The sequence below is a fragment of the Suncus etruscus genome, chromosome 5 (genome assembly GCF_024139225.1).
Source record: "Suncus etruscus isolate mSunEtr1 chromosome 5, mSunEtr1.pri.cur, whole genome shotgun sequence".
NCBI classification, from domain to species: Eukaryota; Metazoa; Chordata; class Mammalia; order Eulipotyphla; family Soricidae; genus Suncus; species Suncus etruscus.
Window position 1 is genome coordinate 101,060,847 of NC_064852.1, and position 20,590 is coordinate 101,081,436.

Consider the following 20,590-nt stretch of genomic DNA (forward strand, 5'->3'; position numbering starts at 1 on the left):
TCCTTGATGTTTACTACACTATTCTTTGGAAATGATATATTAGATATATGGACCTACTACAAATGGATAAAAATATTAGATTTATGGACCTATACATCCTCAGAGCATCTCTTAAATAAGCAGTTTAAAGATCAATTGCTGTCTAGACCTACACTGATTTAGTCTCAGAAAACTTATTTATTTAATTTAAGCCCTAATGTTGTACATATCCATTGTACTGATAAAACCTCTGAACTAAGATTACTTGAAAACCACATCTATCTTTATTTTTAAATTTAATCATCCTGAAATTACATTTATTTACGAATGAATTTCAAACATACAATGTTTCAACATCAATCCTTTCACCAGTGTTCACTTGTTCACTTCCCTCCAGCAATACTCAGATACTTCCATTGCTTCTCAGTATGAGTCTGCTTCTGCAAGAAGAGTTTAAAATATATATATATATATCATATATATGTATATATACATATATATGTGTGTATGTATATGTACATACATAATTTATATATACATCTTTGCACTGTGCTTATAACACAGTTGCTGATAGAGTTTCATATATAACACTTTACCACTTTTCAGCAATACTTCCTCCTCTCAGTCGAATGCTTAGCTCCACCATAGACACTGCTGCCTCCCTGTCCTACCTCTCAACTCCCTTAATGTGGCATATATCCTACTAGTACAGGTTATCATGTTCTTGGTTTCCACTGTTCTTGGATAGTTGTTGTTCCACCATTATGCTTATTTTTATGCCTCAGCTGAGAGAGATCATTCTTTTCTAGTCTCTCTTCCTCTGGCAAGTTACACTCTTGGATATCCTCAATGTAGCAACAAATTTCATGACTTTGTCTTTCCTATGACCAGGTAATATTCCATTGCTTATACATACTATAGTTTATATTTTTTATCCAATCATATGTTCCTGGATATTTGGGCTGTTTCTAAGTTTTGGCCACTGTGGATAGTGCTGCAACGAAAATAGGAGTTAAAATTTATTTTCTTCATTTTGTTTATGAGCCCTTGGGATATATTCTGAGAAGTGGAGCTACTGAGTCAAATGGAAGCTCAATTCCTGGATTTGGGGGGACATATATACATTTAAATATGTATAAATATAAATACATTTAAATACATATAAATATGTATATATGTTCCAGAAAGGCTGGACTAGTTGTTGATATTCCTACCAGCAGTGACTGAGAAGCCTTTTTTCCTAACAATGGTTGTTCTTGCTTTTTTAGATGTAAACCATATCTCTCTATGTTTTTTGCTACTGACACTCCAAATAGTATAATCAATCAAAATCTTTTTATGCAAGATTAAGGCATCTATTAGTGCATTACTGTTCTGTGTGTTCACATTTATTATTTTAATGAGGAAGCAGGTTTGCTCAATATATCCTTTAATATCAATTTTTTTATGTTTGCAGAACCAGTAGTTTGAGATCATGGTCCTTAGAGCAGCAACATCAGAATCACTTAGGAATATGCTTCAAGTTCATACTTAACTGCATTGAATTAAGATATATACCAGTGGCAGTACAGAGAGCTAAGTTTTTACAAGTTCTTTGAATGATTCTGTTATATATTCCAGTTTGACAAACACTGCTCTTAAATAAAAAGAAAAATGAAGCAACAATATTTCCCAGTGGCCAAATACACCCACATATTTAATATATAGTTATATATACAAAGCTCATACACATATATACTCTAATTAAAATGATTATTAGAGAAAATTTCTGCTTAATTCTGTTATGGGGAATATTCCCATAAATGATGGACACAAGAAGCAAGAGGTACTGAAGATCATGCTCTGAAATTTAAATCGTATTTCCAGCCTAAGTTTCACTTTTTTTGGGTGAGTTTGAAACATATTTACAAAATTTAGGTGTGCAGAAATTTACTATATTTTAAAAAATCTATAAAATCCAAAGCTGAGGGCTGAAGTGATAGCAGGTAAGACTTTTGCCTTGCACTTGGGTTCAATATCTGGCATCCCAGGTACTCCCCAGAGCCTGCCTTGAGTATTTCTGAGGTCAGAGGCAGGAGTAATCCCTGAGCACTGATAGGTTTGGTCCAAAAAGTCAAAATAAAAATATAGCCAAAGTTAAAAATCTGTCCCATTAAATCATCAACATATTATCTTTTATTCATTATGCCATCATCCAATGAATATTCTCCTAGAACCCCAGAGACTAATGTGGTGTTCAGAGAGTGTGAAAAGATTCTTAGCCATCGACTCCATTAGAGATTTTGATATATTTTTATTCTTTAAGCTGATGTGGATGTACAAGATATGTATTCTAGACTCAACTCTACTGAACACATTAGGTAAGTGATCTAAGTTCTTGGCTCCTTCTGTATATTATCATATAGAAAAGGGAGAGTATTCCTAAAGACTATAGGGCCCTACAGTATTAAATCCATGCCTTTTGCTGTAAGGTACTCCCTTTCTTATTTCAGAGGTAATTGTCTTTCTACCCACCAAGAAACCCAGATTCATTTCTTTAGTTAATTTGGTCTTCTCCAAAAGATCATAAAAGGCCTCTTAATGCTATAAAATAGATTTCCTGAAATAACACAAGTTCTCTGTTGTGCTGTCCAGTACAGTAATTACTAGCCATGTGTGTGTACTTAACTTTAGGAATATGATAAATGTAACTGATGAATTCAATTACTAACAAATTAAGAGTACTGTAAATTTAAACAGTCTTATTTGAATAGTGACTCCCTTTTGGAACAGTTCAATTCTAAAGTCTTTTGATTCTTCCTATTTTGCTTTAAAGCACTAAGAGATTATATATTATCCTAAAATAAGAAGAAAGATACATGGAAAATAATCCCAAAAGTTTCCTTGTGATTAGTTTGGGTTTTCCATTATTCACTTCAACTTTTCTGTATGTTTGTTTATTCAAAAATAAAAAATGCAACAAAACACATATTGACAACTTGAAACTCAATTACAAGTGACCTCCTTCCCAAGGTGAATACTGGAACATCTTTTTTTTTTTTTTTTTTTTTTTGGTTTTTGGGCCACACCTGGTGGTGCTCAGGGGTTATTCCTGGCTGTCTGCTCAGAAATAGCTCCTGGCAGGCACCGGGGACCATATGGGACACCGGGATTCAAACCAACCACCTTAGGTCCTAGATCGGCTGCTTGCAAGGCAAACACTGCTGTGCTATCTCTCCGGGCCCCTGGAACATCTTTTATACAAGTAATAGTATCTAATGAGAACTCAGCATATGAAAACCCAGGAGTGGGATATAAAGAGAAAGAACCTAGAAATATTGGGTGAAAAGGGAGAAATTCTAACTACTAGAAGGAAGTTGGACTTTTGTTTTCTTGCTTGCTATGAATGGGTAAAGATATTTTCCTGGAAGAAATGACATTAGATACATCCAGGATAGAAGGAATATCATGTGTATCTCTGTGAAATGCCCAGATTCTTATCTGGCCTGATTTCTATTCAGTGTACACAACACAAGACAGTAAACCAAGGAGGTATGTAGAGCAAACACATTAGAAATACAAGAGGCAATTTGGTGGAGCAAATACCAGAGTTAATATACTAACACTGGTCTGGATGCAGAGAAAGGAGAAACAGATATAAAAGAAAGAAAACAAAACACCAGAGAGAAACTCTCTGCATGACATATTCACATAGGAGCATCCTATATAGACTCAAGACTACAAAGCATGGAATTGCTTTTCTTTTCTCCATTTATTTTACAAGTGTGTGCTGTCATTGAGGAGTGTGGATAGCCACTTGGAAACATTGTCATAAAAAAGCTACCAAGAGTCCAACACGTAGAAAGCTATAACTTTAGCCTGATGTTTCTTACCCAACAGAAAAAATTAGAGCAGAGCTCTGATGATCTCACACTCAGAAATAATAGGGTGTCTAAAAAGATTGCAGAGTCAATTTGATATTGAATAAGATTATTTTAAGATGTGAACTAGGGCTTCAGTTTGTTAAATTTAAAATAATATTCTGTTTAAATGTCACACAAAGCAGAGTGGGAGTCTTTGTACTTATTTTATTAACTAAAAATAAATTTTTTTAAGGAGTAAAAGAAAAAAGCAGATGGCATCCTGTCAAAATGTTCTGTATAACTTAATTGTAAACATTTAAATAATTCATTATTTCTACTGAAAAAAATGAGACTGTTCAAAATGTCTTTTTATGTGTCTATATTTTCTACTTTATGTTGATAAAATGTCAAGATGTGGCCCAGGGAAAGAAAAAAAGTTCTCTTATTAAATCTCTATTTAGTATTTGAGGGCAAGAGAGATAGTATAAAAAATAAAGTGCTAGTTTTTCATTGGCATACCCTGATTCAGTTTTCAGCACCCTTATGTTCTGTCGAGCATTGTCAGGGGTGATTCATAAGTGCAGAGCCAGAGAAGTAAGTCCTAACCTAACCACTATTGAATGTGGACAAACTCTCCCTCCCAGAAAGCCTGTATCTTGCTATCTGATTCAAAATGTTTACTGTGAAGTAAATTTCCTTTTTTAAAATTTTTTCACCTTTAAGTATCTGAGATACTTTAAAGAGAAACAAATATAATGCAGAAGTCTTAAGAAGTCCAGTTTAAGAACTGCCAAAACCTTAAAAATTGCAATTATCACCAGAGATAGGTCTTAGACATAATTTTTTTCACCTACTTACAAAATTCTGACAATGGGTGTTAAAATAGATGTTAGTTAACAAGAATGTAAGTAGTATGAGAGCAGGGAATTTGCTGCAGGATCTACACAACCTTAACAATGACTGATTTACAGATATGATCAGATTTAAAGGTGAAATGAAATAAATAGTTTTAAAATATGTATGCAGGGGTCCGGAGAGGTGGCGCTAGAGGTAAGGTGTCTGCCTTGCAAGCACTAACCAAGAAAGGACCGCGGTCCGATTCCAAGGCATCCCATATGGTCCCCCCAAGCCAGGGGCAATTTCTGAGCGCTTAGCCAGGACTAACCCCTGAGCATTAAACGGGTGTGGCCCCAAAAAAAACCCAAATATATATATATGCAGAAGAGGAAAATTTCTGCATACAATGTAAAGGAAAGTAGAGAAACACCTGAAAATAAATAGAAAATTTCTATGGTCTACAAGAACAGATGTTTCATTTCTTTCTTGTTACACTAATTACTAGAGCTGGACAATGTATCACTCAATTTAGTCTCATGTTCAACTGCTGGTCCTAAAATAGCTCTCTTTATGTTAAATTCTAGGAGTAGGGACAAGAATTATGTTCTTTGCCAAAGACACTGCTAAATAGCTGGTAAGTAAATGAATGAATAAATTATGAAATGACAATAGCCAGTATTGTGATCTCTCCCTTATCTATCTCCAGTTAGTTATAGAAACATAAAAACATAAAAAACTCCATTTAGTTACAGAAACATAAAAACAAGTAACTGATCATTACTCTCTTCCTGACTTAAACCAAAACACTGTAGAATTTTAAAGTGATTCATTATAATAATCATCTTATTAATTACATTAACAGATACCTTGCTTCATACAGTTCAAACATGCATCAGTTTTAGTATGTTGGTATTGGAAAAAAAGAAAACAGCACTAGATAACCAACAGAAGTTTGGATTCTAATCTCAGAGATGTCAAGTAGCTTATTAAGGAGCTTCTTATATCTGTTTTTCATGAGAGGCTGCATAAATTTGTATGTAATGCTTTTAAATTTTTACCACTTTCACTTAATCTCCTTTAGTTGATACACTAATATCACAATCCTATTTCCAACTAGCTATTACAAATTAATAAAGTAGACAAAATAGTGACTTGCCCAAAGGTGCAAAGCCATTTCAAAACAGAACCTTAACTCAAATTTAGCAATTCTGACAGCAGTTAATTTTCACATCTTTCTCAATGTCACTTGTGAGAGTAAACCATGAGGATTTATTTGATCCTCATATACTTTGAGCCTCTCTCTTTCAAGCTAGTAGTAATAAACTTTAGAAGAAAATATGAGGAAAAAATATTTCATTTAGGGTTAGAATGGTGGTATAGAGTAGGGTATTTTTCTTGCAAGTGGCTGGCTTGAATTTAATCTTCAATACCAAAGATGGTTCACTGAGCACTGCCAGGAGTGACTCTTGAGCACAGAACTTACTCTTGAAGAAAAATAATACTCCATTTTATACTTCTTCATAACTGCTTTAATTATAAGGTAGAAGCTGAAATTTTGTGGCTTTGTGTAGATTACTTTTCATCTTTAAATTTCATTTGACTCCATAAAGTCAGAGCACATAATATCTTTTCAATTCCAAAGTTTAATTGACTTGTTTTTTTTATATGTAGCTGTTTTAATTTGTCTATGATTTTGGTCTTTCTTTTACTTGTCTTCAGTAGAACTACTTATATTTTCTCTGCTCTTCCCTTAATTTCTCAAATATGTGAAGAAATAACATATGAACAATTGTCTCAGTATAAGAAATGTGGAGAAGAAAACTAGAGACACAACTGAAGGACACCAATAATTACACTTACTATCTTGAATTTTATTGAACAAATATCAAACTCCAAGTTTGTAACTACAGGTAGGTTGTGGTTATTAAAAGCTTGTAATATCTGTAATATGACTCTAAACATTAAATGTTAAAAATATTAACTCTGTCCTTTTGGTTTTTATTTTGGTGAGGTGGGCTACCTGGAGATGTTCAGGAGTTACTCCTGGCTCTACACTCAGGAATCACTTGATGTGCTCTAGGGACAATATAGAATGCCTGGTTGGGACATTCAAGGCAAAAAAGCCTTACTTGCTAAACTATCCCTCTAATCTCTCTTTCTACCTTAACCTACTGTTGTATTAGTCTTACCATCAAGTTGAAGCAGAAATATTCAGCAATTGTTCCAAGTAAGCAACTAGTGAGTGGGAGTGGACTGTCGTTCAACACCAAAATACAATATATAACATATCTCTAGAGATCAAGTCAACTATAATACAAAGTATATTCAAGTGTGTGGTATATTACAGAGCTCTTGCACTTTGATGGAAATGGTTTAGGTTTTCTGTTATATGCTGAGAACGTTTCAGCTTTGCCTTAGCCTTTGAATTATTTTTATAACTTTAGTAAAGAAGGAACATGAAGCTTGGGAAGTTCTATTCCCATGGCATAAATGTTTATAATATAGCAGAAACTCCACCTTAGATCTGGGAAACCATATTCTTTTCACTATACTGGGCCATCTCTCTCATCATCGGATTATGATGATCCCTAAAAATTTCCTAGATAATGAGATGTAGGATGAACTCTAAAAAGCATATTTCTCAAATAAGAAAAGTGTTCAGAGCAAAGTATAGACAAATATCCCTATAATAAATGTTAGACCCATTTACTTAGAATGAAAGTTCTGTGAAGTGAGAAATGGGAGGTTGGGGCCGGGCGGTGGCGCTGGAGGTAAGGTGCCTGCCTTACCTGCACTAGCCTAGGAGACGGACCGAGGTTCGATCCCCCGGCGTCCCATATGGTCCCCCAAGCAAGGAGCGACTTCTGAGCGCATAGCCAGGAGTAACCCCTGAGCGTTACCGGGTGTGGCCCAAAAACCAAAAAAAAAAAAAAAAAAAAAAAAAAAGGGCCCGGAGAGATAGCACAGCGGCGTTTGCCTTGCAAGCAGCCAATCCAGGACCAAAGGTGGTTGGTTCGAATCCCGGTGTCCCATATGGTCCCCCGTGCCTGCCAGGAGCTATTTCTGAGCAGACAGCCAGGAGTAACCCCTGAGCAATGCCGGGTGTGGCCCAAAAACCAAAAAAAAAAAAAAAAAGAAAGAGAAATGGGAGGCAAGGCTTAAAAGACAAAGACTTTTAGATATCAGACACAAAGTTTATTAGGAAAATCCCACAAAAAATGTTGAACTAAGAAACCTCAGTTTTTCAGGAAAGATAGGGCTTTTCTTGACCTGAAATCCAAAAGAAACATCCAACCCGAGAATTTATGCAGGGAACAAGTTCCAGGAGTGTCAAAAGCAAATTCAAAGTAATTTTAATCCAACAAACACTCCTGCAGTGCAGGCATGACATTTTCAGCTAATTAAATTTTAGAACAAAATTCTATAAAAGGCAAATCAGTATAGCCTTCCAAATATCAGAGAGCACAAGTTTAGACTTTAAGATATCAGAAAATAGGTGATTATCTGCTTCTTTAACCACGATCCTTAGGTAGTGTCTTCCAGATGAACGTCTCACTTGAAACCAAATGTGCATTCGGGTATAGTGCAAATATACTTTGATGTGCTCCTTGACGTGTTATTCTTGACATATGGTATTGAAAAAGATAAATCCACATACTTAAAAAAATAATCTAACAGTCAGGTATGACTAATTGTGTCCATTACCACAAAAGTTAGTTTGCCTATGAATGCTGGCAACAAAAACAAAAAATAATCCTCCTAAAAATATTTGATTTGCCCTTTTTTATTTATAATATCTTTATTTAAACATCTTGTTTACAAACATGATTGTGATTAGGTTTCAGTCATGTAAAGAACATCCCCCTTCACCAGTGCAACATTCCCACCACCAATGTCCCAAATCTCCCTCCATCCCATCCGGACCCCACCTATACTCTAGACTTTCCACTTTCCTTATTCATTCACATGGTTATGATAGTTCTCAGTATAGTTATTTCTGTAACTGCAGTCACCACTCTTTGTGGTGAGCTTCATGAAGTGATCTGGAAGTTCCAGCCCTCCTTTCTTTGTCTCTGAGGATTGTTGCAAAGATGACTTTTATTTTTCTTAAAACCCATAGATGAGTGAGACTATTCTGCATCTATCTCTCTCTCTCTGACTTATTTCACTCAGATTCCACGTACATCCATGTATAGGAAAATTTCATGACTTCATCTCTCCTGACGGCTGCATAATATTCCATTGCCAAGCACCCATTTTTTAAAATTTATTTTTATTATTATTTTTTGCCCATTTTTGTTCAAATGTTCGTTAAAGAGGAACCAACTTAATCTTGAATGGAAACCGAATCCACCGTTACTAATCTAGTGGCATGGAAAAAGTTCCTATTCACCAAAATCTTAACTTACTTAACTAAGGGAATGGGTCAAAAACATAAAAGTCTGCATAGTATAAATTTTGTTGCCGGCTCCAGATGCGCATCATTTTTTGAAGAGTGGAAAGAAAAAATACTTCCCATTCTTTGATCCTCTCATGATAGGAACCGATAAAACTGACAATACACTCTAAATTTGCTGTCAGGCCTCGTCAGGGACTCAAGAACGACTCGCCTTTGGAAGAACCTGTGATTTTTCTGCGCCACCTTGTGGCCATAATCAGAAAAACAGATGTGAACACGGAGAAGCGGGCTATTTATTCACTTCCCGGCTCAGGCTTCCAAGAGCCGCATTGCGGGAATCTTGGCCCTGAGGAGAACTCACAGAAAATGGTGTCTTTCTCTCTAGTCAGAAACCAGGTCTGGCCTTGCCCTTTTTTCCTGTGTCTCTTCTCCATCTCCTTGAAGGCCTCAAATCCTTTATCCTCCGGCCGTTCTTCATCGTTGCTCTTTCGGGCCTACCTTACCCGGCCAGCCCACTCACCTGAGCCCCTCACAATCACAACCACCTCCATGGTTCGCCTCCTTCCTGCTAAACTAGCATTTAGGCCACGCCCCCTTTTAGCCGACCAATGGGTGGTAGGACCACGCCCCTCCGTGTTGTGTAGCCCCGCCCCTCTCCACCTCCTCTCCCGTCCGGTCCCAGAACTCCCGCGGATTTGGGGCCTTCGCAGCTCCGCCAAGCTTTGGCCCCGGGCTGCTCTCCGGGCGCGCGCCCCAGAATGCAGCGACCTGGTGTCGGGAGAGATTTGGACTCGCAGGGGCTGAAGGTGAGCGGTTGGAGCTTAGGCGTGGGGTTACTGAGTGGTGGCTTGGAGAGGGAGGGGCTTGCAGAGCGCGGGTTAGCGCGGACTTGGCGGGGCCGAATCCTGCCTGCATTCTCGGATTGGGGTGCCCCCGCCCGCCCCAGAACTCCTGCTCGGCTGCACTGTGGGCCTGTTTCTCTGGCAGCTTGGTCTAGACTAGAGCACTTGGCTCTGCTTGGCAGATTAATCATCTGGAGGTCCTGGATTGCCCCGGCGCGCTGCTAAGCGAATTGTTTCTGTTGTGTGTGTCCCACCCTATTTGCAGTTTGTTTTTTACTCCTTGCATTCAGTTTGCTCCACCCAGAAAGCTAAATCTGATTCACTCTTTCTGCTTACCCCCCACCAGGGTGCCTTTGAGGACGAAAGCAAGCGTCAGGTACTCCATAAGGTATTAGTCCAAGGAGCAAGGAAAGACTAAAAAAAATTAGATAATAAGATGGAAAATGTAGGATATAATGTTTATAGACTTCTCATAGATTCTTCCCTTAATCATGTGTTTAATGGCATTCCACTTAAGAAATAATCTGAACACAAAGAGGAGACTGGGAAATTACACAGCTTCTTGTGAGGAGTTCATTCAACCCTTTAGTCCCTGGTTCACTCGTTCAGCAAATCCCGATGGAGGCTTAGGAGGTTGTGTCAGTGCCTGTCAGATTTTACAGTCGAATACCAGAAAAACTGTCATTCAATTAATGTAGCATATATTTCAGGACCTCCTATTTCAACTGAAGATGGTAAGCCCTGCAATAATTAAACTAAGAAAAAAGCCTTCGCTTCTAGAGTTCACTTCTGAGTATGTTGTTGAATGGTAGTAAGGCAATAAAGGACAATTTGACAGTGATAGGGAGAGCTGGAGACCCTTGCAGTTTTATTTTGTTTTGCTTTGCTTGAGGTTTTTTTTTTAATGATCTTTCTGTGAAGTCTTCCCATTTCTCTTACATATTTTCATCACTTCAGATTTACTCTTCTACTCCTATCCCATTAAATGCTAGAGGATCACATCTAAGTCTTTAATATGAGGCTGCTCTTGAGCATAAGATAACTATAACAAACCTTTGGCCCTGGGTGACAAAACTGAGATTGATGGAGAGAGTGAGGAATAATGAAGAGATGAACTAGAAGTGTCAGAAGGACGTTGATGGAAGATTTTGGGCACTTTGTTGATGATGAGGTTCAGTGGCCACACACCAAGACCATAAATATTATTAATATTTTTGAAAACATGAAAACATATTCCTTTAACTATGACAATAATACAATTTAAAATATATGAGATCCTTCTTAGCTCTGCTTTCCTTTCTTTGTCATCTTGTAATCTATCTGGAGACCTTTTAAATCAACATTACACAACTAGGGGCTATATGACGTCAAAGAGGTCCTCAGTATATTCCAGAATTGAGTAAATATAAGAGTTTTATCCCTCTCACTATGACTTGTAAATGACTAATAGTATTTTACAAACGAGCTGACTGAATGGTCAAAGTTGGACTGACCTGAAGCCAGTATTTTCTCCTTGAAACTCATGCTCTTTTTACTTTGCCATGCTTTACTATTACTGCCTTTCAGAAGAGTTACAGAGTCTGAACCCAAGTTAAATATGATAGTATTTAAAGTGTCCTTAACTGACAAATCATTGGTGTCTTTAGGGATGAGGCATAGAAAGAATATTGCATTTTGCCAAAAATTTCTGTTGGCTATCTTGGAGGTATACAAATTATAGTGGTAAGAAGCATGTCAAAGAAGATACCCAGAGAGCAATAACCACAGGAGGGAAACAGAGTAAAACTTAGAGGACATTTGTCTAACTGAAAGATCCTGAAAGGTACATGGATTGTAGACCTGAGCAATGGACTTTGAAAATGATCTACACATTTATTTTAATCCCTCAGTTCTTGCTTCACAAATTCGCTCCTTACTCCTGCTGACCCTGCTGTAGAGTCATGAATATTTTGAGATGGCCCAGATAGGTTTAATTTAGTAACAAATCCTTATATGTATTCCTAAGAAAAAGGTATAAAACATAGATCACTTAAGCAAAATTTAGTACCTTTTGATAGTTTATTTCATATAAATATTATAATGTAAATTTGAAAAATAAAAAGGTAACATATACAATTTTCCATTAAAAGGTTGGAAATCTTTTGTGGGCCAAAAAGATGATTACAGGGAATTAGACACTTGCTTTGCATGCAGGTGACCTAGGTGCAAATCCCTAGTGTATGGTACCCTGAGCACTGCAGAAAGTCACTCCTGAAGGGAGACACATGAACAGTATGTAAGCACCCCAGCAATGGATAAAAAGAGAGGCAGGAAGGGGTGAAGTTCAGAAGGCCTGTTTAAAAATCCAGCATTGCATAGCCCTCTGGATACCTCTATAAAATATTAAAGCAAGATATTTTTATTTCTTTAAGCACTGAGGTTTATAAAGTTGCTTATAATACAGTTATTTCTAGCATTCAGTGTTCCAACAACAATCCCATCACCAGAGTAACATTCCCTCCAACATTGTCAGATATTTAAAAAAAGAAATTTATGATCCACCCCTGGTAATCTTGAAACTGCCAGGAGTTAGTTTATTTATTTTAGTACATTTTTATTCAATGTGATTTTTTTTCCCATAAAGTTAAGTGTTAAGTGCTAACCTTCATTGCTATTTTAAGGAAACGGGAAGAAAAATAATCACATTATCTAAGATTTAGGTTAATCAATATTTTATATTAATACTTGTGAATTTTTAGATATTAATATATTTTTAACAATTAGTACTTTTTTTTTAGACTTTGATTAATTACTATTGTCAAGAAAGGTATTTCCATCATGTTTTGCTTGTTGCCAATGAAGGAATGAAGAAATATGCCCATGATCCCATCTTCAGATTTTATTATGCCTATGGTACATTAATGAAAGGTATGTGTGACTATTATGTATTCCATAAATTTTAAATTCTTTCTTTTAAGACTTTTTTACATAACAGTGTTGATTTACAGGTAAAACTCAAGAAGCTCTTCGAGAATTTGAGGCAATTAAAGATAAAGAAGATGTATCCCTATGTTCTCAAATTGCATTAATATACGCCCATAAAATGAGCCCAAATCCAGGTATGGATTTTAAATACAATGCTTAGGAAAATTGTTCTGTTTAGTTCATTTTGATTTTTCTTAACTACTATACCATTCAGTCTAACCATACTGTATTACATTTATTCCATGGATGAGTTTATATATCTCTGACAAGATTTTACATTCTCAACCACAAGAGCTCCATGTCTTATATTTCAACACGTTTATATCCTATAGACATTTTACTAGTACATAAAAACTGTTTGAGGGTAGTCCCTAACACTCCAACACAATGCTTAAATGTATAATTTGCAATTTTATATAGATATATGCAATTTGTCTCTTCCATTATATATTGTTTCTTAAAAGCCTTTGCTCTGAAAGATATTTGGTATAGTTTTATTCAGTAGTAAACTTGTAATATGATCAGATTATAGCAGAAACTTTACATGTATCATAATTAAAACTAAGTGACTGTCCACTAAGAGGTTTTATAGTTTTGTTTTTTTTACTTTTTTCACTTTTAAGCCACACCTGGCAGTATTGAGGGATTACTCCAGGATCTGTGCTTGGGATCACTCTTGCTAGTGTTGGGGGATTAAATATGATTCCAGGAACTGATTTCCATTGTATACACCTTACCCACTGTACTTTATCTCTCTTGCCTCTGTAGAGAACTTGCATGACAGTGATAAAACATCAAAATTGTATAATAAGGGCACGGAGAGATAGCACAGCGGTGTTTGCCTTGCAAGCAGCCGATCCAGGACCAAAGGTGGTTGGTTCTAATCCCGGTGTCCCATATGGTCCCTTGTGCCTGCCAGGAGCTATTTCTGAGCAGACAGCCAGGAGTAACCCCTGAGCATCACCGGGTGTGGCCCAAAAACCAAAAAAAAAAAAAAATTGTGTAATAAGGAAGCAATTTTTCATCTACATCTAGCAATAGTATTGTAATAATATTGTAATAATATCTTAAATACTCATCTTTTTTCAGAATAGCAGTAGCCAAGATGGCATAGAATATTTAAATAGGAAAATAGCCTTTTCTTCAGTTCCTGTATTTCCTTCACCTCCATGCACAATTTAATAGAATAATGAATGAAACAATATGTATCATAAGTAAATAAATTCAACAACTAAATGTTTACTTACTGTAAATGCTGTACCATACTTGGTCCAAAAGATACAAAAGAGTTATAAGAAGTTGTCTGTGACTTCGTTTATATCACTTAGTTGTAAAATAGAAAATAGGATTAAAACCTAATAGTACTATCAAATAAAATGGTAAATTATAAAAAATAATCATGTTAGAGTTTGAATTTATCTTTACTATTTCACTTAATGTTTCTTTTTTGTTCCAGACAAAGAAGCTATTCTGGAATCAGATACAAGAGTAAAAGAACAACGTAAAGGAGCAGGACCAAAAGTTTTGTACCATGCAGGCTTATTTTTATGGCACATTGGTCGACATGACAAGGCGAGAGAATATATCGACAGAATGGTCAAAATGTCCAATGGCAGTAAAGAGGTAGCTGGGTTTTATTTCAAAATGTCCAATGGCAGTAAAGAGGTAGCTGGGTTTTATTTATTTATTTATTTTACTTTTAAGTTGTAGTAGTAACTTTTACGGAAACTCAAGTATGTTTTTGGCTATTTATCTACTTGTTATTGCTTGCTATCTTCTCATTTACAAATAACTTTATTTCAGTATTTGTAAAATTTAGATGCCCTAAAGTTATTTACCTTCTTGAAGTTTATTAACTCTTTTACAGATTCAAAGGAATCTCTCTCTTATTCTGCTAATTGAGCTGTTCTTAGTATAAAGCTCTTATTTTCACTATTAATAATATAAGGATAAGTAATATATAAGCTCCTTTTATGAATGGGTCCTCTAGTAGAGATAAAGGAAACATACCCAGCTAATCCTAGGAGAACATTTATAAGAAAATGATTGACATTTACTACTCGCATTTTGCTAGGCACTATTTTAAAGAAGAGTTCACATTTACAAATCTTAGGAGAATAAGAAAGAATTTGTTGAAGGAAGTAGTTTTTAAGCTAAAGCCTGAGTGATAAATATAGTCTCAAAAGGCAAGAATTATGGAAAAAGTAAGTTGATTCTCCCAAGGTGGGAGATTATAGGTGGAATGAGAAACTTAAGGAGATGTATTAGTTTTGGATACAGTGAGAACTGCACAGTTGATGGTAATGTAAGGATACATAGATGAATATAGTGGGAAAATGCTTATAGATGTGGTTCGAAACAAATTGAAGGAAATTGACTAAGTACAATATTTGTATAATTTGAAAGTCATGGGATTTTTTAGTCAATGCAGTGATTATGTAAAAATTCAGAAGATTAATTTGACAATGCATTTATAAGAGGAATTGACCTGAGCAGAAACATTTTTAAATCGTGTAGAGAAGGAAACATTTTAGCAAAGATCTAAAATTGATAATATAATTCCTTTTATTATAAAATGACAAGGGTTCAAAGACATTTTAACACATAGAATTTTTTTTATAATTTTGCTGTTTCTTCTTACAATTATTTTTAAATAACCTTAACTCATCTCTTTCATTAATATTTATTTCATTTTATAGAAAATTGAAAGTATGATTAGAATGATTCATTTTACAGGGACAGGTTTTAAGAGCATGGCTTCATATCACACGAGGAAAAGAATCTTCTGCTAAAAAAGCACTAAGATACTTTGAAGATGCATTGCAAGATGGAAATGATATCTTTGCACTTTTGGGTAAGGTGAGTTGGAATTGAGGCTACACAAATAATGTTTTCATTTTATTTGTACTAGAAAACCAAAAAAGTGAGTATCTCAATTGTTAACTCTGTACCACAGAAAAGACTTGCATTTATGTAGGACAAGGAATAATAGCTAGGAGAAATCTAGTCCCTGCAAAACTCTTCAGTCTGAGTGAATTTTTGTTTTTGTTTTTGTTTTTGTTTTTGGGTCACACCCAGCAGCACTCAAGGTTTGCTCCTGGCTCTACACTCAGAAATCGCTCCTGGCCGGCTGGGGACCATATGGGATGCTGGGATTTGAACCATCATCCTTCTGCAAACGCCTTACCTCCATGCTATCTCTCTGGCCCCCCTGAGTGAATTCTTATTGTTGATCATAATGCATACTTTACTTGCTCAACAAATATTCATTATATGTCTATTATGTGTGAGGTTTCACTCTAGATTCTAGAGCAATAATGGCTAACCTTTTTGAGCCTGAGTGCCCAAACTACCGCACAAAACCAAAGAATTTCCTCAAAAGTGCCAGCACGTCAATTAAACCTTAATAACAAGAGTTTAGTATCTAAAAACTATGTGGCACACGCCGTATATCTTAATTGTGGACCTTCCCTCGTGCCAGCTGCAAGGCCTTCGTGTGCCACTACTGACACATGTGCCATAGGTTCGCCATCTCGGTTCCAGAGGGATATCAATACCAAAATAAAAGTTACTTTTATGAAGTTTATATCCTATTGGTAAATATAGACAATTTAAGAAATAAAATGTATAATATACTGGAAGATGGTGAGGGCAATGGAAATATAAAGCCAGGAAAGAAAGTAGATTTAGGATCTAAAGTTGAAGTTCTTAATGATGTGATCCAAGAAAGTAACATTTAAATAAAGACTTAACAGATCAAGGTAGAGCCTTGTGGACACTTATGGGACAGCATTCCAGTTGGAGCATTTAACAAGTTCAGTATTATAAGGTATGTACAAGATATAACAAGAGCCTAAAGGCAAATAAATAAAGAGTTAAACAGAAGACTAGAGAGAAGAAGGTAGAAATAGGGATAGGAGAAAGGGTGGAGACCAGTCTGTAAAGCCATTGACATACTCCGCATCAGATAATTCCTCTGAGGAAAAGATAAAAAAAACTTGGTCTGATTTACAGTATGAGGAAATTGAAAGTCCTTAGTGGGTAAAAATTGGGTAGAAATTTGGACCCATTAATCAAACCTATTGATTCTTCTAAACATCTTAAAAAAAATTTTTTTTGATTCAGCAAATAAAATGTATTGAAATTCAGTGTACTGATTGACTACTCAAACAATCAACAAAAATGAATACGGGACCCAACAAATGGGCAACACTCCCGAATAGTGCCCAAGGAGTCTCAAGGCCACTTGCAATGATAATCAACTTTACCACCTGAATACTGGATTATATTGCAGGGTTCTGGGGCATACCTATTCAGAAGCACTTGTTAGCTTCCAAAGCTACATCTGGCAGTGTATGGAGGCCATGTTGGGGACCATTCAGTGGTAGAATGTAATAGGGGTTGGTCCATAACCCCTGTGCCTTATCCCTGAATCTGGATTCTCATTTTTGATTGACATATTACATTTATTTATGATGAAAAAAGAAAATTTTTCATCTGATAGGTGAATATATGACTTATTTATATGTTTTATTTGTATACAAGTAAGTTTTTTTTCTGATGATACAAGTAATACATGGACATTGTAAGAACATTTTCTTTTGTAGCATATGCAAAATAATATTAGATCAAGAAGTAGCCAACCAGTTGAACAAACTATAAAATGCTCTTTCATCATACCAGTAAACAGATCTGTAAATTTTCATAATCATTTAATGGTCATATAAAATTTTATTAAATAAGTGCAATAAACCTTGGACATTTAAAGTATTTTTTCTTTTATAAGTAATTATTTTATAGGTATAATATGTACATTTTTTGTTTTTATTTTTGTGATATTATTTCCATTAGATTGAGCATTCTAGAGACTGGAGCCATAGTACAGCAGGTAGGATGTTTGCTTTGCATGTGGTGGACCCAGGTTTGATCTCTGGCATTCCGTATGGTCTCCAGAGCCCACTAGGAGTGATTCCTAAGCACAGAACCAGGAAGTAACCCCTCAGCATGGCCGGATGTAGTCCCTAAACAAAGAAAAAGATAGAGCATTCTTAGAAGTAAAAATGTTGAGATAGAGGGATTTGGATTTTTTTGTTTGTGTGTTTTGACCTTTGGGCCACACCCTGTGACGCTCAAGGCTTACTGCTGGCAATGACTCAGAAATCGCTCCTGGCTCCAGGGACCTTATGGGACGCCTGGGATTGAACTCAGTTCCATCTTGGGCAGCTTGTGCTAGGCAAACAAACGCCCTACCCCTGTGCTATTGCTCCAGCCCCTATTTGAATTTTTCTTATTTAAAAAATTTTACCTAAATACAATTACGAGACCAAAGAAATAGTATAGTAGGTAAGATGCTTGCCTGGCAAGCAGTCTATCTGGGTTCTATATCAGCAACGGATATGGTCCCCTGAAACCCACTAGGAATGTTTTCTGAACACAAAGCCAGGAGTAAGTCCTGTTTGCCAGATGTGATCCAATACCAAAAAATAAAAATAAAATAAATAAAACAAAACAATTAAATAACTTTTATTGGGTCATATATGGCAGTTACCTAGGTCTATTCCTGGATAAGAAAATCAAATATAGAAAACATCAAACAATCGTATTCTACTTATACTAGGACAACTATTTAAGAACTTTTATATTTATAACTACAGTTTTTCATGTCATTTTTCTCCCATCAGGCTCAATGCCTTGAGATGTGTCAGATTTATTCAGGTGCTCTGGAGACATTGAACCATATAATCGTGAACTTTCCAAGTTTTCTTCCTGCGTATATGAAGAAAATGAAATTACAACTAGCCTTGCAGGACTGGGACCAAACAATTGAAACAGCACAAAGGTTAAGTAAAGTATAAATTAAAGCAAAACAAAACATATATCTGCATATAGTTATAATTTTTAGGATATATTCAAATCTATGTGTTTTTATCAATTATAATTTTAAAGTGATTTTTTTATAAAAACATATAGAATTGAGGAAAATAATGTTATGCTATTTTGAAAATTTTTACTTAGTGATTTATGTGAATATTTTAGCTTTTATAAAATAGATTTTCAAGGGCCAGAAAGATATATACCATGTAGGGCCCTAGCATTGCACATGACCCAACCAGGTTTAATATTTTACCTCTTTTTTAGGCTTTTGTCATTCCGAATACAATGTGTCTTGTGGGTTTTTTTTAATAGGAATCTGTTTTTACTGGTACCCTTTGCTCATCTTGAGTCTGAATGCCATATTTCTCAACTCAAATTCTTACTATTTCTTTAGTGACTCTTCATTGAATTTTCCTCCTGTTCTTTAGGACTCTGTTGACATTTTTTTTTAATAAATAGATTCTTTAATTGAATCACCATCAAGTACATAATTACAAAGTTGTACATAATTGAGTTTTAGTAATACAATGTTGAACGTCCTTTATATGTGCACATTTCCTGCCACCAGTCCTTAGTTTCCCTCCCCCTTGCCTGTGCCTGTAGTCGACATCTCTCTCTTCTTTTTTTTCTTTTAAACACTATGGTTTGTGTTATTGTTACTGAAAGGATATTATGCATATCACTTTATCTCCTTTTAGTCTCAGTTCTTGTCTAGAGATCATTTTCAACTATTGTTGTCACATGACCTAACTGCACTTTCTGACAAACTTCTCACCCTGGACTGGTCCTTCTGGCCATTGTTTCTATTATATTTGGATATTATTACCATACTATCCTTTTATTTTAATATTTCACAATGAGTGCAATCATTTTTTTTTTTTGTGGGGAGGCCACACTCATCAGTGCTTAGGGGTTAATTCTGGCTCTGCAATCAGAAATTGCTCCTGGCTCAGGGGACCTTAAGGGATGCCAGGGATTGAACCCTAGTCAGTCCTGGGTCAGCCACGTGCAAAACAAATGCCTTATCACTGTATTATCACTCCAGCCCCAATAAGTGCAATCATTCTATACTCATACCCCTCTGACTCATTTCAGTCAGCCTAATATTCTCCATATTCATCCATATATAAACAAGTTTCATAAGTTAATTTTTCCTAATAGCTATACTATACTCTTTTCTAATAGTATCCCATTGTGCAAATGTACCAGTTTCTTTTTTTGTTTGTTTCTTTTTTTGGTTTTTGGGTCACACCCATCGGTGCTCAGGGGTTACTCATGGCTGTCTGCTCAGAAATAGCTCCTGGCAGGCACGGGGGACCATATGGGACACAGGATTTGAACCAACCACCTTTGGTCCTGGATCGGCTGCTTGCAAGGCAAACACCTCTGTGCTATGTCTCCGAGCCCTACCACAGTTTCTTTATCCTCTAATCTGTTCTTGGGAACTTCGGTTGTTTCTAAATTCTGGCTATTGTGACTGCTATTTCAATGAACATAGGAGTACAGATGCCTTTTCTGTATTGTTTTTGGGTTTCTAGGGTATATCCTTAGGAGTGGTATTTGGGTAATATGGGAGCTCAATTTCTATTTATGTGCCTTTTGTCCATCTATTTTGTCTGTGAGAAAGTTTTTGTTTATCTTTTTCCCCATTTTTACAAAAAATCTGCCAGGGCTAATTAGTCTGTTATTAAATTACTGGGTATGTTGATTAATACTGTATTCAAGTTGTTGATTTAATAAGACTGGTATTATCTACACAGTATTTTAAAATATATAAAAATAATTATGATTCAGAGATTCTGTTTTTAGTTTAGTAATGAGGTAGATAATTTTCATAAAAATATTTCACTAAT

The 20,590-nt window shown here is 35.7% G+C and overlaps 1 protein-coding gene and 1 long non-coding RNA gene across 2 annotated transcripts in view; one reads left to right on the forward strand and one right to left on the reverse strand.

The window, feature by feature from the left end:
* LOC126009175 (uncharacterized) overlaps positions 1-20,590 on the reverse strand; it is a 138,836-nt gene that overhangs the window by 111,092 nt on the left and 7,154 nt on the right. The window lies entirely within an intron of this gene.
* TTC21B (tetratricopeptide repeat domain 21B) overlaps positions 9,795-20,590 on the forward strand; it is a 79,990-nt gene continuing 69,194 nt past the window's right edge. The window contains exons 1-6 of the mRNA XM_049773379.1: positions 9,795-9,863; positions 12,677-12,806; positions 12,887-12,997; positions 14,320-14,486; positions 15,600-15,722; positions 18,545-18,702. Of these exons, the coding sequence (XP_049629336.1) occupies positions 9,816-9,863; positions 12,677-12,806; positions 12,887-12,997; positions 14,320-14,486; positions 15,600-15,722; positions 18,545-18,702 (737 nt within the window). The 5' untranslated portion in view covers positions 9,795-9,815. The remainder of the gene's footprint in view (positions 9,864-12,676; positions 12,807-12,886; positions 12,998-14,319; positions 14,487-15,599; positions 15,723-18,544; positions 18,703-20,590) is intronic.